Source organism: Calonectris borealis, chromosome Z, assembly GCF_964195595.1.
Source record: "Calonectris borealis chromosome Z, bCalBor7.hap1.2, whole genome shotgun sequence".
In the NCBI taxonomy this organism is placed as follows: domain Eukaryota; kingdom Metazoa; phylum Chordata; class Aves; order Procellariiformes; family Procellariidae; genus Calonectris; species Calonectris borealis.
Genome location: NC_134352.1, coordinates 86,593,980 through 86,613,277, shown reverse-complemented (window position 1 = coordinate 86,613,277; position 19,298 = coordinate 86,593,980). Strand labels below are relative to the sequence as shown.

General features: G+C 40.9%; 1 protein-coding gene across 8 annotated transcripts in view; it reads right to left on the bottom strand.

Moving 5' to 3' along the window:
* Positions 1–19,298, bottom strand: part of WDR7 (WD repeat domain 7) — a 150,853-nt gene that overhangs the window by 63,402 nt on the left and 68,153 nt on the right. For all 8 annotated transcript variants that reach the window (XM_075138116.1, XM_075138115.1, XM_075138117.1 and 5 more), the window contains one exon: positions 7,962–8,183. In XM_075138116.1, coding sequence (XP_074994217.1) covers positions 7,962–8,183 — 222 coding nt within the window. The remainder of the gene's footprint in view (positions 1–7,961; positions 8,184–19,298) is intronic.

Genomic DNA, 19,298 nt, shown 5'->3' with positions numbered 1-19,298 from the left:
GCGCCAGCTAACGACCCTTTGCTCCGTCTGCTCGCGTGCACCAGCACGCTGGGTCCCGCAGTACTGCCGCCCCACAAGCAGCCTGGAAAAAACAGGCTGCTTTGGTTTCTTCCACCAAAGACAAAATGTGTTCTCTGGTGGAAGTGCCCGCATTTTGTCCAGTATTTCATACGAGAGCCTGTGCTCGAACATTTGGAAACAGAAAGCAGACAAAGGTCCATGGACACAAACGTGGTTACCGCCAGCCGTCACCAAGACCCTTCTCGGCAGGTCTGACACCCTCCTGGGGAACGACCCGGGGCTCGTCTGAGCAGCCCGCAGGACTCTGGAAAGCTGAAGTTGCAGGAAAAAATACAGCATCTTGAATTTTTATTACTCCCAAATGGGTTATCAGTCACAAAGCCGAGCCTTCACTTATGGAGGTGTACGGACCAGTGGAAAACATAACTGACGGGGACTTGTGTGGTGCTGAGCCTTCCTCATAGTCCAAACACAAAGAAGAGAGATTTTAGTTTGCTGAGATACAACCCATCATAATAGCCAGGATGTCAAATTTGCAAAAAGAAAATCTTTGATTAAAAGTATATAATTCAAATCACTCACCGTCTATAGGATTTGGGGAAAAAGGTGAATTTAATTTTTCAGATTTGATTTTGTTGCTAAAGCTAAAAAACAGATTTAAATTAGGGCATAATATCTGCCACAAAGATTGACCGTTTTCTGCCATACAGATTGACTATTTTTTCTAAATATTATCTCTAAGGCTAAGATATAGATTTTCATAAACCACCATTTTTCCATTTTTTTTTTCCCCCCTTCAGGGACAAAATTCTGCTCAAGACAATGATCTAACCACACCAACTCAGAGACAAAAAGCACACTTTAGACTTAGTACACTGAATTTCACAGCACACTGACTGAAACGTACAGATCCAAATAAGGAGAATAATGTCACGAACCACAGGATCCATGCAAATCTGACTAGCTTTCTGCATAAGTGAGATAAAAATACAGCCAACAAAATGGCACGCACTGCTAACAGGCCCATTGTGAACAATAAAATCAGTTATTTGCTTTAATCACACTGTTGTGTTTTTGTTTAAATTAAGTTACTGAGCCAGTTTGCCTAATTTGCTCTGAAAGGCTGCTGTTCAGGTGCTCAACTGATTTATTGCTTCTGTAAGCGATGATCCCGAGCGCCCGCTCGTCTGTATTAATTGCTGCTGCTAGCTCAGCCTATCGGCTCTGCAGTAGGTGCATACAATTAGCAGGGAGCGACCTCCTCCTCACAGGGGTTGTCTCCTCCTTGCCTGGAGTGGCGATTCAAATATTTTCACAACACAGAACTAATGGATCAAAAGACATCAGAAAAGGTTACAAGGTAGTTGATGGAGTAAAAAAAAATCCTGTGTTTACCAAGAGTCTCAAGATAACCCCATGTTAAATTCTATTTTCAGATTAAATACATTTGGGATACTATACAAAAATCTGTAATGCTGGAAATCCCAATTTAACAAAACACGTGAAATACCTGACTTCACACCCCAAGTAATTTTGTGCTCGCTTACTTTTTTTGTGTGCCTACGTATGTGTAAAAATAGATTGCAAAGCCACAGTGCATCTTGAAAGGTAAACTTCTCTCTAACATACACAGACACAACTCCAGTAGCAATAGGAATATTGTGAAAAATAAATATATCATTTAGAAAAGGCATTCATAAGCTGCAGTGATGAGACTTTTAGAAGATACTACTGAGTGGTAAGGCCTGAATATCAGGCAGTAAATAACACAAAAAAGCAAAAAATCCAAAATTGGGGAAAATAACAAGCTGTGCAATATCTCAGCCACTGCACACGGCAACAGTCCCCTACCTGAACTAGAGACCCGACCTGTGATTCTCATCGCACATTGCTTGTCCTCTCCCACCCTCCTCCACTTCCAGCCCCGCTCCCGCACTGCCCAGCTCACCCCCACCGGGTTTGCCGGCGCTGCCCTCGTCCTCAGGTTTGACAGATTTCCCTGGGAGAGGACAGAAAAGGACAAGGTGCACACACACCTAATGCAAAAGCCACTTCCTTAACGGCAAATCCCTGCTTCAAACATGGATGTGCTAAATTTCCAATGTTATTGAAATTGTATTTCCTTTGAAAAAATAAATATTTTCTTCATCCTAACCTAATGACTTAATTGTTTTGGCTGAGGGTTTCCAGAGACATGGCTGAACAGTCTAAAGGTAGCTGCTCAAAGGTGTAACATTTTGCAAACATGGCTCTGTAATGGAAAAAGTGTCTTAACTCCAGGCAGTACAACCCTCCCCAATTATGCAGACACGTATATTTCTATTTCTGTTGAGAAATTTCACTTGCTTCCCCTCCTGCCCAACAGGCAAGAAGGTCAGCTGCTATGAATTTGGGACACCATAATCAAAAATGAAAAATGGTATCATGAGCCTGCGTTAGGAACCTAACCGCTGGCTAGCTTATTTAATCCAGAAACCAGCAGAACTGGAGTGACTGCCATGGATTATGCAACGTGGTAACCCTAGAATTCGCTTTGGAAGGAGGTACGTACATGTAGCCTGCAAGAACAATATAAATAACTCAATGCCATGAACATGCTGTCACATATGACACTGATGACACTGACTGAGTTAAAGGGCAAAACACTTATCATTAATAACTATATCGATGGCACATGCTTTGAAAAATACACAGCATTAACAACAGAATCAAGAATTTTCATATTCAGGACAGAACAGACATTCAGATTTATCAGCCCATTAACTTTATAAACACAGCATTAGCTGCAGCTTAAGTGTGATGTGGTGCATCTGTAATGAGAAATTCTTTGGGTGGCATTTTATAATTAAATATCTCATGAACTATTTGTAAGGTCAACAGAGATTAATGCAGGATGTCAGGCAAGGTCACTGCGTGGATTTCTAGAGAATTCCACCCTCTCAAAAAAGGGTCACAATTATTATTTTCTTAAATACAGTAAATCACAACATGCACAGTTTATACAGCAAAAATTCTGCATGCATTAACACTGTAAATGAAGAAGTAATTCATTTTGATAACTTATTTTGAAATAGAAAATATTGTGGCTTTAAGCTCCATGCAATTTCTCTCATTACTCTGGATGACTCACAGCATATAGTTTCAGTATACGATAACAAAATATGATCATTAAAAAGGTCTCACACCTTGGACTGAAGGGGAGGAGAGGACTCATCAGAAATGGTTTCTGGAAACGCTGTCACACAGGTGGCCAGCAGAAAGCTGCAGCAGCTCCCAGTTCCCCCCCACCCTAGCATCGCCGGTAGCGAGCAGGGGGAACGAAGCTGTGCTCGTTCCAGGAGTGGTTACAGGGCAGCCACCCAGCACCAGGCCTCAGTGAGCATGTTCTGCATGCTGCCGCACCAGCAAGTCAAATATACAACTTGAAATTGAGGAAAACCAGTAATTTCTTTATCTAGGTGTTGCTGGCTCACACTATCACTTACGTCCTACAGCCAGCTTTCACAAGACCAGACTACACCTTATCAACTCTTCATCAGTTCTGAAGGGCCAAAAATATTTTCTGTGTCACTGGAAGACAAATAAATAACTGTATGCGTTTTACTATGGTGTCTGAAAGTTATAATAGGACATATCAAAGAGAAAAAACATAAGTCTGATCGCGTACTAGGAATTTTGCTTTTGCTTGTTCAAGGAACTGAGTTTCTGAACACCTGTTCGGTTTTCAAAGTAATTCCTTCTGCAGCATTACATACGTGGAGCAAAGATGAGAATGGCCTTTCAAGAAGTACAACCACATAAGGAAAAAACCATCCTGAGAACAGCATTTCCTGGCAAGCGATATTTCCATTTCCAGCGAGTCTTCGCCTATCACACAAGACCAGAGCAGACCTCCAACAGCACATATCGGTCTGGGCATCACGCTGATGCCCTTCTACTTCACGGCTATCCAAAAAACCCGCTCTGGGTGAGATGTGGCACAGATGGGTATGGTAGAAATGCCTCAAAACAAAGCTGTTCCCAATACCATACCTGCTGTCGGAGGTACTGGCATGTCAGGACTTGGACATGGCCAAGATTATGAGCTAATTCATCTGAGAGGAAGAGGAGTTCGTCTTGCAGAAATTTCCAAAGACTTCCCCAATTTTCCCCACCTGAAAGAGTACAGCTTAAGAATACTTCAGGCCTACCAAATACAAATTCAAAGGATTCTAAAACCCTTATGCAAATCATTATCCCCAAAGTTCATTAGTGTTCTCTGCTTCCTCACTCCCCTCCCTCAGGTAATTAACTCCTGCCACTGAGGAAAGCCTGAACTTCCCCCTCAGACTTCCCAAGCTCCTCCACACATGCAAATGTGCCCAGATCTGAAGAAATGAACACTGTTGTTATGACCAAGTTTTCCAATTCAACTTCCTCTACTTGAGCAAAATATGTGAAAAATAGTAACCTCTCACCTCTGTGCAAATACGACATTGTCCTCAGGGCAGGTCACACCACCAAGACAGCAGTACTGACTTTCAGCAGATTCTTATAGTAAGGGCTCTACATAAAATGTGATGAAGATGATCAAGTTTACTGCTAAACTTGATCATCATCAACCAAAAGTATAACCCAGTTATCTCCTCTTTTTTTCCCCTCCAACTAGTCTTTATTTCTGATCTCCCTCTGGCTATTCATCCATTTCAAATATTACTTTATGGCCTTGATCTAAGTTTTCAGCATTTAACATGTCAAGCTTCATCTACATTAAAGACTGAACTTCAACTTATCAGTCAGCAAGACAGTTGCGCAGTGTTTCTGAGATTATGATTAATAGGCATTCAAAGCGGAAGTTTATAACTCTGCTAAGCCTAATGTAACAAAAATAACATGCTAATAGATAAACAAAGACACTGGAGGAAAGAACCTGTGAGGATAAAAGATGGGTCCAAGTGTCTCAGCCATGCTTCTGACAAAGTGGCACCACCAGCTCCAGGCTCACATCAGACCCGTACAAACTGTGAGAATGGCAAAGACAAGGCACTGTTGATTGAAATGATCTGACTTCTTTTCCATGGAAGATTACACAACGTTAGGCTCGATAGCCTTTTGGAAGTGAAGCGTAAATGAAGCTGACTTCATTTGGGGAGTGTGCCACTGTAAGACTGGAGAAGACAAAGCTGATCTCTGCTTCACCGACAGCTTCCAAACAATGTAGAGAGCACTCTGCACTGCTTAGAGTCTAATAAAGATGTCAGCATCCTCTTATTTTAGGAAACTCTAAAAGACAATAAAGCTTATTTTGACCCTGTGCCCAAATATGAGTCTGGAAGGATAACAAGTCTGACATCCTCACACTATAACAGAAAAGCAGGAAAAAACCTGTTTTGTCCACTTGAGGACAGACAATCCCTTGTGCTGGCTGATCCAGAGACATGGGAAAGTCTTCTCCATCCTTTCATTTCCTGATACCGTTTGGGCAATAATGCAGAACATACAAGAAAACAAATAAAGACCCCCAAATCCCCCCAATAACCCCAGTTTAAAAAAAAAAATCAAAAATACAAGTATTTAAAGCAGGGTTCTGTATACGTGCAAGAAACTGTAAAAGAAGAGGAAGGAGAGAACTGCCAGACTTTTTATTTCAGTTTGCAAAGGGCTGACAGAATAGCCCTTTGTAAATTGAAAGCAGTGCATCTACAAATGAGTTGTATGAAGTTGAAAAAAATGACAGACGTTTCCCTAGGTTTCTCAGAAATACGAGCTGGTTTGTGAAGTGCTGCAGAGCCAACCCTACATATCCACACTGTCACAACCAGGACTGCACAGGTTTCAGATGTGAGGACTGTGCTGTGCTCATGCTCTCTCAACCAGCCTTTCCTTTGCCTTTCAAAAACCAGTGGAAGACACACCACTCTTCATGGAAGATGAATTTCAACCATCTACTGCATGGAAGATAGAGGTTGTGCCTACACCAGTGACTTCAGCACTGCTCTACGGCGTTCTTGAGCTTCTAAACGTGATCTTCCACAATTTAGTTGAAATGGCTGCTAGCTCAGTGCTGTTGCCTGCCAGCTAACACCCTCCCGCACAACTCCTGGGCACGGCTCAGGCTGCGTGGGCAATGGACCATTCCCTGCGGGCAGGCTGCGCACCACCACCTTTTCTGGAGGCTAAGGGAATTTACCAGCATGGGTGCAAACTATCCCATGCCAACAGGCCTCAACAGAAGGGAATGGTCTACAATATGTTTAATCTGTTAGTACAGTAATAAAGCTATGTTTACCTATTATTGTTATGGTATTACATTACCATGTAACTAAAAAGGCAGCACTTTCCCTGCACTTCATTAAAACAAAAACATAAAACTTAACATCATTATGAAACTCATTATCTGCACATTTTTGTAGGAAAATGAGTTGGAGTAAAAAAATGAGTAGAAAAAAACAGAATGAGTTTTGCACCTTTTCTGACCAGAAGTCTTTGTAGCCTGATACAGAGACTGGGAGAGAGCCTACTCTCCAATACACAAAAGCAGAACATAAGAAATTAAACCAATACAGAACATGTCCTCAATCACGCTGGGGCAGACAAGGCCTTCAAGACTTCTTGTGCTAAATGGACAGAATACCACTCTGAGACAATCAGCGCTCCTCCGAATCATTTTTGGGTTTGATGCACTTTGGAAGGGAGCGTGCAGCTCATGCAACCAGGGCTCCAGACGGAAGGACAGTCCCCCTCTTTTATCATTACTACCAGTCCTCGCCAGTAATAGCTTTGAGCTGAGACAATACGCTGGTTTTCAATTATTTGGTTTTTTTTTCACTCTTCCTTCAGAGGCACTTGGGCATCAGGTGAAGACTGAACTAGTGCAAGAGGAGAAATCCACTGCTATGGAATTATTTTATCACTAACCAGAGAGTGGATGTTTTTTCAGGCAATACTGGCAATGAGTCTGTAGTGCTTCAGAGAGATCTTACAGAGATGACAAAGGGGACTTTTGCCAGACTCCACATAAAACAAACAAATACCAGCATGCTCAGGAATCCGGCCAAAATAACTGTATGAACCCAGGGCGCTGTAGTTGCATTTGCTTCTACTAGATTTTGCAATATTAACATCAGTAGGCAATGCATAGATATATCACCATCTTAGATAAGATCACATTTACTGCTCATACTGAGGATAATTACATCAACACTGCAGCACTGATTTTGACCAGAAAATAAGGACCAGAATGTTACACTTTATATAGCACACCCTGAATTCCACCATTTTCTATTAAATGTATCTGTCTTTGATTTTTGCATCAGATATCTTGCATGCTTCCCTGTGCCCTCATCTCTTCTCATCGCCAAGTACGTTTTTCTATAGCCTACTGATCCACATCCCAAAACGTATATGTGTGAAGTAAGCAACCTTGCCAGTGCTCAGTTATAAGGGGAATGACTCCAACAAGGGCAAGACCTTCCAAGTGCTGAAAATTAAGATTAGTCAATGGAAGAGGCAGGACTAGCACTGACGGTCCTCTCCCTCTCTCTCTCTCTACTAGCCTGAGGAATGTTTTCAGGATTTAAAAAAAAAAAGAACACATTACATAAATGCAGTCTTAAATGCAAGCATTTGGGTTTAATGGAGGAGAATAAAGGACGACAGAATTTCAGCAGAAGTGCTGGCGGAGGCCAGAAAGAGCCAGACTGGTTCTCCCCCGCGGTCAGCGCCTCCCTCCCAGCAGCATCACTGCAAACCCCACACCCAGTCACCAGCTCCACCGCTCTGTCCCACTCTATCAGCACTGACTTCTTGGCAACCTCTTATTGTGGTGTTGCTTATTGTATGTTCAAAATTTCTGATCTTTATCTTTTCCAGTGAAAGGATATTTTAAACGAACCGGTTTGTACTGAAATGTAAATAACACCTGCCCAGAGCAAGGGAAAATAGTATCCTGGGTTACTCACACGTATGCCTTGCCAAGGAATAATTTGATCCACCGCTAGTCAAACCAAATCCCTCGGGAATTTGACTGGAACTACGCGGCCGAGTGAGAAGTTTTGGAGGTTCGATTTCAGCTCCAAATTCTGCCCCGATCACCCCCAGCAGGACGATGGCCGTGGCTTGCTTCCGTCTCTCTTCATAGGATGTAGATATCTTTTTCATTTGTGGGAGACCAGACAGACAACCTGAAATGAAAAGTAAGAAATATGAGAAAAATCAAAAGCAGGGATTATTCTTTAATACTCCAAAAAACATTGTGCTTCCCAGAGCAAATAAAAGAGGTTTCCGTTTAACTTAAATCACATCTTCAGGACTGTTACTGCCCTTACCAGGGTTTTCAGCTGCTGGAGATGATTCCATTTTACCTCTCAAAACCTACAACGCACAATAAAAGTCTAAATACCACCTATTGCAATAGCTGTCTTGAATGACACCCACCCTTCAAAAACTGTCAAGATCTCACAGAAAAAGAGAGCCACCACAAAACCGTCTAATTTCATAGTTTTATTTGTTCAGCTGATAAAAGGTCTGTGGAATTCTGTGTTTGTCTACTTTTTGTGAAAGGCAATTTTTGGTTTGCTTCTTGTTAATTTTACATTTGCGTAACAAGTTGTGATTTTTTTTTTTTTAAAAAAAGAAGATGGATTTTTTTTAGGAGAACTTATTTGTATTATATAAAAGCATCTTTTTGTTTTAGGATCCATCATCACATTCAGATTCTTACTAAATTTCAGCTAACAGTATATGCCATTAAACCAAACTAGTATTTTTGTACACTAAAATGTTACGTATGGTATTTTAACAAGCATTCTTAAAAACAGTGAATTTTAAATAAAACTGAAATTTACATCATTAGTCTAATGTAACCCAGGAATTTTTAATTTCACTAAGCAGATGATTTTTTTTTTTTTTTTTTGAGAAAAGAAACAAAGCCTTAGAAGAAATTGACTGGAATGAAAATACTGTATTCATTTACTCTGACAAGTACAGTTCACTTTTACCTATAATACTAATTCACAGCATGCTAGGAAATGCCCTACCATATATTCTACAAAAATAACGAAGTCTTAATCCTTCTTACAGCACACCGCTGGTAAACCTTTGCCGAGAAGTCGGAAGGCACCACCTGGCACTGAATGAGACTTATCGGGCTTGTAGATTAATGAAGGGTGAATTAGCGAGTTGCACTGTACGTCTCCCTCTGCTAATGACATTCATGTGGCTCGACAGGAAACGGAACGTTACCTAGAAGAAAGCTAACCACATTTTAGAACCTGTGTTAGAAGATCATCCTTGTTCAGGCAACCACGCTGTGCCTGTGACAGCGATGTGCCAGCCAAAAGGGAGAGAAAAACAACGGAAAGCTTAACAATGGTAGGGGAGAAAAAAAAAGAAAGAAAAAAAATCAATAGGAACTGCCTTCAGAGAAAGAAGGATGAAAATGGACTGTAACAGGCAAAACAAAAAATGAAACAGTTTTACTTGTTTAGCAATCGCGTATCCCGCTCCCGCCATCTGCAGACACCAGTTTCTCATTAACATTTGCATATAGCCCGTTTGCACGTCACACCTTACTGCAGCCTCTCTTCCCCAGCGCCCGGGGCGCACAAGAGCCGCAAGCGGGTGCACAGCAGCTCCTGCACGGCCGTGCACGCCATGGCCCAGCGCACCCCGTTTCCTGGGGTGCCCCCCGCCGAAGGGCATCGCAGCCAGCCGGCGAATGACTGATGGCGGCTCCTTCCCCGTCCCTGCGGCCGCCTCTAGCCCAGGTGCTCAGACAGAGCCCGGTGTGACATCTTAGATCAAGATGAATTGGCACAAACTCCTGATCCAAGATTGTTTTATACCATTTAATTTAGTTTCTTCCCCTGCTTGGATGAGCACAGCTCTGGTTATGGATTTCTATTCTAATGTGCTGCAGCAGGCGTGGGGAGCAGGCAGCGGAGCAGATGCTGGAGCAGGAGACCGCGGGATGCTGATCAATAGGCGAGGCGCTGACCCCGGCCGCGCCGCCCGCGCCGGCCACGGCTCCCAGGCGAGGAAGAAAGGAAGAGCGAACACATGTGCTGCTTCCAGTAGGAAATTAAACCACGGGGGCACTCGGTGCGCTGCGCCCTCCCCCGCCCACCTTTCATTTGATTACAGCAATATGAAGTTAACCCTTCATTAGAGCCCGACGGACAGATTTCAGAGCATCCTTCAAATTATGGGTCTGATTCAACAGAACTTTCACATTTCAACTTTAAACAGCAAATACCAAACTAGCGGGCATCCACAGGCTCCGTCTCAACCTGCACCTCCATCACCCAGGGACAGAGGCGAGCGCTGTCGTTGCACAGCACACGGCCATACGTTTAGTCTGCAATTAATACAGGATCCAGCAGGAAAACTCCCGGGCCTGCAGCGGCACGGGGCTGGGCGCTCGGCGCAGACTCGCAGCTGAGCTAATTCCTACTGCTGACCCCGCGACTCCAGCAGCCAGATGTCGAGGAGATAACTCTTTGTTAACCGAACAATAAATTCCAACCAGAACAGGGTGGGAAATATTCTTAGAGTGTTTCATTAGCAATCTGGCATATGAGAGTCTTTTTCCTGCTCACTGCTGCAGCACAGCATTTTTCTAACTCAAAAAACCAAACCCAAGAAACTAAAAAAAAAAAAAAAAAACGAAGCAAAAAACCCCCAAAACAACAAAATTCTCAACCCTACCCCCAGCAACATTCCTCCCCAAAACCTCTAGATGACAGGGAGAAAACCACCTTAAGTATTTTTGCCTTTACTTTTTTTTTTTTTAAAATTACTAGCAGAAACACAGAATTAATTGTAATGATTTCCTACAAGTAAACTGACAGCCATTTGGGAGATTTTAAAATGAAATAATGTCTATAAAAGTAGTCCTTTCTACAGTTTCATTTGTCTCATGAAAATTTGGTATTTTCTCACAGCGACGTGCCTCCATTTAATCATGCTAAAGGGTGACACAGAGATCCATTTTCTTGACAGGACGGTTGATCACCCTATCACAGTAAGAAAATTAATAACCTCAAATAGCTCTATGTGGAAAACAGAAGCTACACTGGTGAAAGGACAAAAACGTTCTACATTTTAGTTGTAAAAATAACAGAATTCCAGATCCACACACCAAAAGAGAAACCTTTAGCGTCCATGCATTTACCCAGCTGGGTTTTCTTTAGACAAAATGACCATATCAAATATTTCAAAATATCTCAGTTTGTGAGAATTAAACATGCACAATTAAATTGCTTAGAGGAGACAGCTTTACAGATAGCACGAAACATATTTATGAAGTGCTTAAAATATAGGTAAAATATTTCAGAAGTTTAAATTCTTTAAAAGGCTGTGAGATATTGATTACTTCATTTAAAAAGCAGTCAGAGAGTGCAGCCATGAGGTCAGGATAAATTCAGCAGTTTGAAGCACTTTACTAAATAACTCTAAAGATCATATTAATTGGCTTTGCACAGTTCTTGGGTAAAATTAATTTTATCCTAGCTTACAATAAAAGGATTAAAAGACAAATTAAGTTCTCCAGGTTTAACTGGAATAGGAATCAATGGATTTGAATTAAGGCTGAAGGCGGTTTTATGAGAGATGGACTGCTACCAGATACTTTATATCTGCTATTAAGCACATACTGATGGTACTCCCATATTGTATCGGGTATTAAAGCCTCGAAGAAGTAGGTGCCAGACCCATTTATTACTATCAAACATACCGTCTGCACATGTGTTGCTGCTGCGGTGGTTCTGAGCAGAGAAGGGTGGCCTCTGGCAGCCCTGGCCCACCAAAACTGTGCCCAGCCTTGCTCCATCAACTGGCTACTGTCACGGAGAGCCACCCAGTCACAGCATGGTGAATAACGACCCAACACCATTAATTATGGGGTTGTAATTACATCCAATAATTTAAATGTAAAGGTAATCACCGAGATTTAGTCACATCTAATGTGCATAAAATTCTTTAAAGTGGAAAAACCTCGGAAAGATGTTGCAGTAGCCCCATTTCCATTGCGATATGCTCCGACAGCCAAGAGAGAATCCTCACCTGAGCTCAAATACAGAAGAGATGCACAGCACCAGGTACACCACAGCAAGGGTCTGTGGGCTTTCGGCAGCAGTAAGCCCGTTAATATACAGTGTTTTGAAAACATACAATGTATTTGAAATGAATAAAATAATTTGCTCAAAACCACAGATGTACTTTGAATCAAATGTGGTAGAGAACTCGGACCTTTAATCCCAACCTGGTATTTTAAGGGTACAAAGAAAACCAACAACCAAAGCCCTCTCGATTTTTGTCACAGTTCATATTTCCCAGCACTGAATGCACACAGTCAGAATCCACTATCTATAGGTGAAAGCTTGCAAACTGAACTCCATGAAAAGCATCGTCACTTGTCCCTCCTGTCTGCCAGGTCCCTCTCTCTGCATTTCTTTTGACAAGTTTTCTGTTTATTTATGAAGGGGAGGTTTGTAACTGGGCAGGTTGGGATAAGGTTTTCCATCATCCTTCCTTCTCTTCCCTCTTTCAGGCCTGAAAAAATATATAGTTAGTTAAATTCAGAGATTCCTCACAGTCCTTCCATCAGATGCCAGGGAGGAAGCGAACAAACACCAAACTGTGGTAGAGACAGAACTTATTGGCAACAATCACTGAAACTGTTCACATTTGCAAGTGTAATCGTTTCTCTGTGCTAGATGGTATATTATAAAAGAACGCACAAGAGCGACGGGGGGGTGACGGGGGGGAAATGCAATTTTGCTTACATTCATCTTGTCTGTCAATAATTTAAAATATTTCTTCATGTCAATTGTACTATTTTCTTACAGTAGATAAATTTATGTAACGCTCTGCTTGTGACCTAAAAAGGAAATAGCTAAAAACTTTTATAGAAAAAAATATATATAGCTATATAGAAAACTATATACTAAATGTGGCTATGAGAGATACTTATCCTTACCTTTAATTGTTCAGGATTCTTAAACCAGTCAAAGCCATGCTATGGGTTTGCCTACATTTCTAGTTTTTAAGATTATACACAGAAGAATAATTACAGTAATTTCAGCACCTCCTGAAAGCTTATAAAGCCAGAAAGTGCACAATGAATCAGAACTGAAACATATTATAAAGAAATAACAGTTACAGAAAGGGACCACGAGGAAAATGAGGAAAGACAGGAAACAATCTATTTTATCTAACCTTGTGAAAACTGTGGTTACTCATTACTAACCTCACATTATTAAAAGTATTTTGATTGCTTGAGCGTTTAGCCATTCCTACATACACAGCTCCCTCCACTGGCACAGCAGAGAAGGGTGCTCCGGGAAACGGCAAGGGGCGAGGGATACGCTGGGTCGGGAGAGGCAGCAGCCCCTGCGCGATGCTGAACGGGGGTCTGACCCGCCTCACCCGACTCAGCTCCTGACCGCTTACTCTCAATGTATTACTTAAAAATATTAAGTGACTCCATACAGTCTCTTCTCGTCTCTACAGTTTGGCTTAGTTTGGAAAAACCACCTTGTTTTTTCAGAAAATTAAGCACCTTCCCATCACAGCAGCAACAAAAACCAAACAAAAACCCACGACACCCCAAAATCCCAAAAAGACAGCGTGGATATTGGACACAGGTCCTTCGCATACAAGTGGTCTTTCCTAAATACACTTCTGGTAATTCAAGTTAGATTTTCATAAGTATTATTTGTTCCTACTATCAGGGTGTAAATGCAATAGGCATGAGAAAATTTGGTCCAATAGAAGGAAAAATAACTCTGTGTCTAAGGCTACCTTTTCTTTGACTCTTCCCCACTGTGCACAGCCTCTGCCTGGAAGTGCCAACGCCAATGGGAGACTGGGAACTTCTCCCAGGAAGCCCCGTCAGCCCACCCCCAAGAAGGTAAGTTCTCACAACGTACTTCCCTATTCCCTCAGTCACTACATGCACTCAGAACGCTTGTACTAAAGATAGTGCCAAATACCATGGAAAGACCTCTTCTGATGAAATAACGGATCAAGAAAAATTGTGAAAGGACATACACCCGGGCAACACCGTGTGCGGCCGAGTGCGTGCCAAAGTTAAAGCTACATTTGTCAAGATTTAACTTAGGCGCTCATTGTCCTACCACTTACAAGAAAGAGGCAATATACAAAGCTTTTTCTTTGGAGCAACTTATTTCTATTTTCAGTCTTTTGTTCATTGATAGTGAAAAAATATCTGCAAGTACGGAGAACTGACACATTCCCGAAGTTGTGACCCTTACCTCTTATAAACCAAAGCAACTCCAGTGTCTTCAATATATTTATGAGATTTACATGAGTGCAGACAGAAAGCTCATGTATTTTGTGAAACTACTTTTTTTTTCCTCCCACATAAAAAAAGTTATCTTCCAACTTGACGGTCAATGTGTGGTGGTTAGGCACAACACAGAAATCTGGCAATACAGTGGCAGGTTAGAGACTTTATCTGTGTTCGCTAACTCTGAAATCTAATATTTATCTTCTATCGGTATTAAGCATTTTTTATCATTTTCATTTTTGCAGTTTTCCTAGTACTTCATATTGGGCTGTTCCAGGAAGCACATATGAGATGGAGAATCAAACATAGATTTTAAACACTAGCTTGCTCATTAAGACATAACACATTTTGTAATCAATCTTTTTACTATTCCTATAATTGAGACCAGAACTATAAAAAGATTAAAAACAAACTACACTGCAGCATTATCTATATGTAGTTCACATGCACACTGTTTGAATTAAATTTGCTTAAGAAAAGAAGTACAGGCATTTTAGTGTCATAACAATTAGCATTTTTAAATTACATCTTTTGCTTTGTTTTATAAAGATATCTGCTTTCAAACTATTAGATAGGGAAGAGAGCCACATAAGAAGAAACCAAGACATTTTGTGAAAATTTCCTGCACATTTTTATTATTCTTACTAATAAGGTACATGTGTTTTAAAAAGAGATATGTATACATTTAGATAATGACAGAGGACTTGATAACACCACTTGAAAATAAATTTAGGCAAGGACGTGCAAAAGAATTGCTCTGGAATCAAAACAAAAGCTGGGTTTTGGGTGTCGGGGTTTTTTGCTTGTTTGTTTTGCTTTTTTTTTTTCTTCCCCCAAAGGTCTCCTCCCTATTGGCACACTGAGCTGATTTATTTGATAATGCCTGTCTTGTTATTTTCTTTTCCTGTCTGCAGCAAAGTATTTGAAATAATGGAGCATTCTTACTACGGTAAAAATTGGAAGTGTTTAAACTTTATTTTTCTAATATTTCATAGGACATCAATGAGAAGTTTAATTATTAAGTCTCAGCAAGTCACATTGCTTTATATTATTACAGGCAGGACTTTTTCTGGTTTACTTTTTGGTAATATATTACCTGTGTGATGCCTGTGTGATATGGTTTCATGCAGGTAGCCAGCTGCAGCAACTTTGAAAGAGAGGAGAATTATAAAACCTCTCTTGGTGAATAATAATATTTATTAGGTGAGTACAGAATATTATTTTCAGAAGAGACTGTTGCAGTCACCAAGAGATTTACAAAAAATTAGAGGAAAAAAAAAGTTCATCTTCATTAAATCTTTCATTTAAGATCCTATCTCAAATCAAAGGATCTGACCCCACCAACGACCTCAGGTCAGACACCCCGGGAGGTCAGAGCCCACAGTTTATCCACACGGTACACTGAAACATGCGCTACTGAAAAATGGCAATGTACTTGTTAATTAAAACTGGTAGTTTTCAGGGTAACGAAACCTGTCAGGAATCTGTTAGCCTCCAATCAAAGCATTACATAGTAGCTACTGGCAGCCTTAAGGGTTAAGACACTGATTTTCTTCTGCATAGGTGGTGCTATTTTAAGGCAATAGTGTGTTTAAATCCACACCAATGAAATCAATACAGCACTGCTCTACTCAAGGTGAGACCAAATAAACCTGTCGGAAGCTCTGAGAAATAGGCTTTGCAGTACACACTGAGTGCTAAGTGCCTTTCAGTCCAGAGATCTGTCATTAAATAATCATTAGCCATCATTCATTCTTCCTAAAAAGCTCAATGCCTGAACTTGTTGGGTATCCACCAGGCATTAGTACAGCCCCTCCGTGCTCATTAGCGCTTCGGGATGGTCGCACCGCTCTTGAACAACGTGCTGCCTCGGTCCAGCACACCTGGAAACAACCGCTCCACTGCAAACACAGTGCTTGCACACCTTCCAGCCTGTCAAGCCTATTTCATGCACTGAGCACGCCCTAAAAATTCTACAAATGAGCGTTTAAGTTACTTGGCCTTATCTTGCAACAAGACAAAAGACAAATGTGTAGTAGGGCTCTGTTTGTGTTTACCCATGCACTTAGGATTTACCAAAAACGTTCTGTACCTTGGAAAAGCCGAATAGCATTGCCTAAATCCCAGGCTGCTTCACGTGTTCAGATTAAAGCTAGTGAGAGATAACGTATTAGTTGCTTTCATACAGTTATAGATTCTTAACTGGCCTCACTGCAACTTTTTTTGCAGTAGGAAACATTGACTTGAGTGCCAATTATTACTTTATAACGAGGCTATATGAAACTAGCAGCAAACTGGTTTCATCTATGTAACTGCAAACACTGAGGTTGCTGTTGTCAGTCACTGTATGTCTGTAACATACTAATAAAACCCCAAGAAACATTTAATAGTTACCTGAAGCAAGGAAAACAATGATAAATTTCATTTTTGGAATATACAGGCATAGATGTTAACCTGTTTTCTCTTAGCAATAAATGTTCCTTTTTTCACCAATGCTTTGTGAAGTCTGTGCTGAAAATATCTGTTTGCTTTCAAAGAGCAAGCAAACAAATTAGCTGTTCTCTTCAGTATGCATGTGTTTTCACCAACAAGCTTGACTAAGCAAGCATCATCTTAAACTAATCTAATTCTGTTGTGAGCCATGTAGCCCAAAGTATTTAATAATTTGAGAGTAAATTTTACTACAGTGACATTTGATTGTTTCATAGCACATCCGAAAACCACAGACGTCAGTTATGTAAGTATTAATTGTCCCCCAACCTTGCTGTTTCAATTTTTAGATGCAATTTCCAGAAATCTGTATTTCTCTTCATTGCTGTCTACACAAATGAGTCATAAATAAAAGCATTTTAAATGTTCATCATACCTTTTCAAAATTTTGATCATAATCGCTTTCAAGTCACTTCTAATAATGGAAGTTTTGATGCACTAACTCAGCGCTTTAAAAACAGCAAGTCGCACTGAATAAAACGTGCCTGATATTTCCCCATCTGAACAGCAGAGAATCCATTTTGTCTTTGACTACTTCCCTGCTCTCAGCCCTGCAAGGGAGCAGCATCCTCACCCATTTTGTGTTCCCAGATGCTGCAGCACAGTGAAATATTCCGTCATAAAAGGAACGGCACAGCAGAAGAGAAAATTCCAGTAAACTGCAACAGATTAGAATGGTGGCTCCAGTACTACTCTATGTAGAAAAGCCCATTTTCTACAGGAGCCCAGCAGCCTTATGAAAATCAGTGATGTCTGTCTTACAGCTTTCTACATGTATGACAACTCCGAGCATTTAAATAACTCTACCATTCAATTATACACAATTTGTAATTCCGTCGGGGAAACCAAATATTACAGCATAGTGACAGACTGCATTAGAAATATTTGTATTAGAAGTAAATACTTTGCACATAACTAAAGCCAGATAAATGTAAACATAAGATGTATCTTTTCAACAGCATTTAATAAGCTGTTAATAAGAGACAATTAAAGAAATTTATTGTTAGTTTCAGATCTCTCTAGACATAGGTAAGATTTCAATAAAACCAGTACAGATCTGAACTTCACATTCTGAAGCATAATTATTATTTTATTGAAAGGAACATTAAGAGTAAAACTATTTTACATTACAGTTATTTGAAATCGAATGGCAACTTTTCTGATGCTTTATGAAAAGATGTTGTTCCTATTGGAAATCAATAGGAAGGGAGAAGAAATTAGATAGCTACGATTTGCCAAGAAATCGATAAGAAATAGAGCAATATCAGAACCCATGTTCTTCAACGTTTACATATTAAAATTCGACTTGCATGTGAACAGAACTTCAAGAATTTACAGGAGAAAAAAAACACGTGAGGCCATCATATTTTTCTTACCTATCTCATCATATCTGACAATTTAGGGTACTTTGCTTTTAAGACCTTTCTGATTTTGACAGATTAAAATACATTCGCACTGCTTAAAGACATTATTTAATTTGAAATGATTTAATACGACCTTAAGAACATTCTCTAACACAAAAAAACCACCACCAAATATTTATTTGCAGGCACCTCCTACGATGCTTCGTATCAGCCATCCCTGGGGGGTGGGGGAGCTTTCAGCTGCAAAGGCACCAAATCTGCACTTGGGGAACTATAGTGGAAGAACGATACGTAGTGTTGAGCAGCACCCCACAACAAAACGAGTTTTTCCATATAGAAATATTCAGGTAAGAAGGAAAGCTTTTAGCAGCATAACAAAGAGGATTTAGACTGAGATGAGGGTTATAATTAATCAGGATTTTTTCCCCCCAATGTGACCCCCAAAGAAACGCGTAGGGAGGTGCTTTTCAGCACCATTCCAGAGCCCTCACATACAGCCTTTGAACTCAGTCAATTCCGGGTATGTCCTGTTACGACAGTATAGGTACACAAACACATTTCAGATCTCCCCCTGCACGTATGGATATAAAGGAATTCCACTAATACTGTGAAACACATTTTAATATTTATTGTTGCTTGTTTAGCAATATAGAGAGTCTTTAGACCAATATTCTTTAACAGTCATAAAAATTCTATTCAAACAGTAGTAGACTTTACCTTTCAGTGGGATCATTTAAATCAAATAGTGAAACCCGTAAGACTTAATTCTCATTTTCTGATTCACTATCACCTGATACAGCTAGGAACTGGAAAAACAAGCATCCCTGTGAAAGGCAGGTGCAGGTTTGTGCAGAAGCAAGAGGCGGCAGCAAGGAAGGAGGAAGCCCCAGGGCAGTGCCAGAACCGCGCCGGCCCTGCAGAAGCCGAACGCCCTCCGCCGCGGCCGGGGAGCCCCAGGGCCGGGCCGGTGCGATGCACAACGCTGCGGAGCGGTTCCCACCCTGGCACAGGCAGGGAGGGACCCGGCGCTGCCTTTCAGCGCACACGATTTACACACGGCTTTATCGAGGGCTCCAGCGCTGAATACAGAACACACTCTATTTGGCTTTCAGTCAATTAAGCTTTAAGCTGTC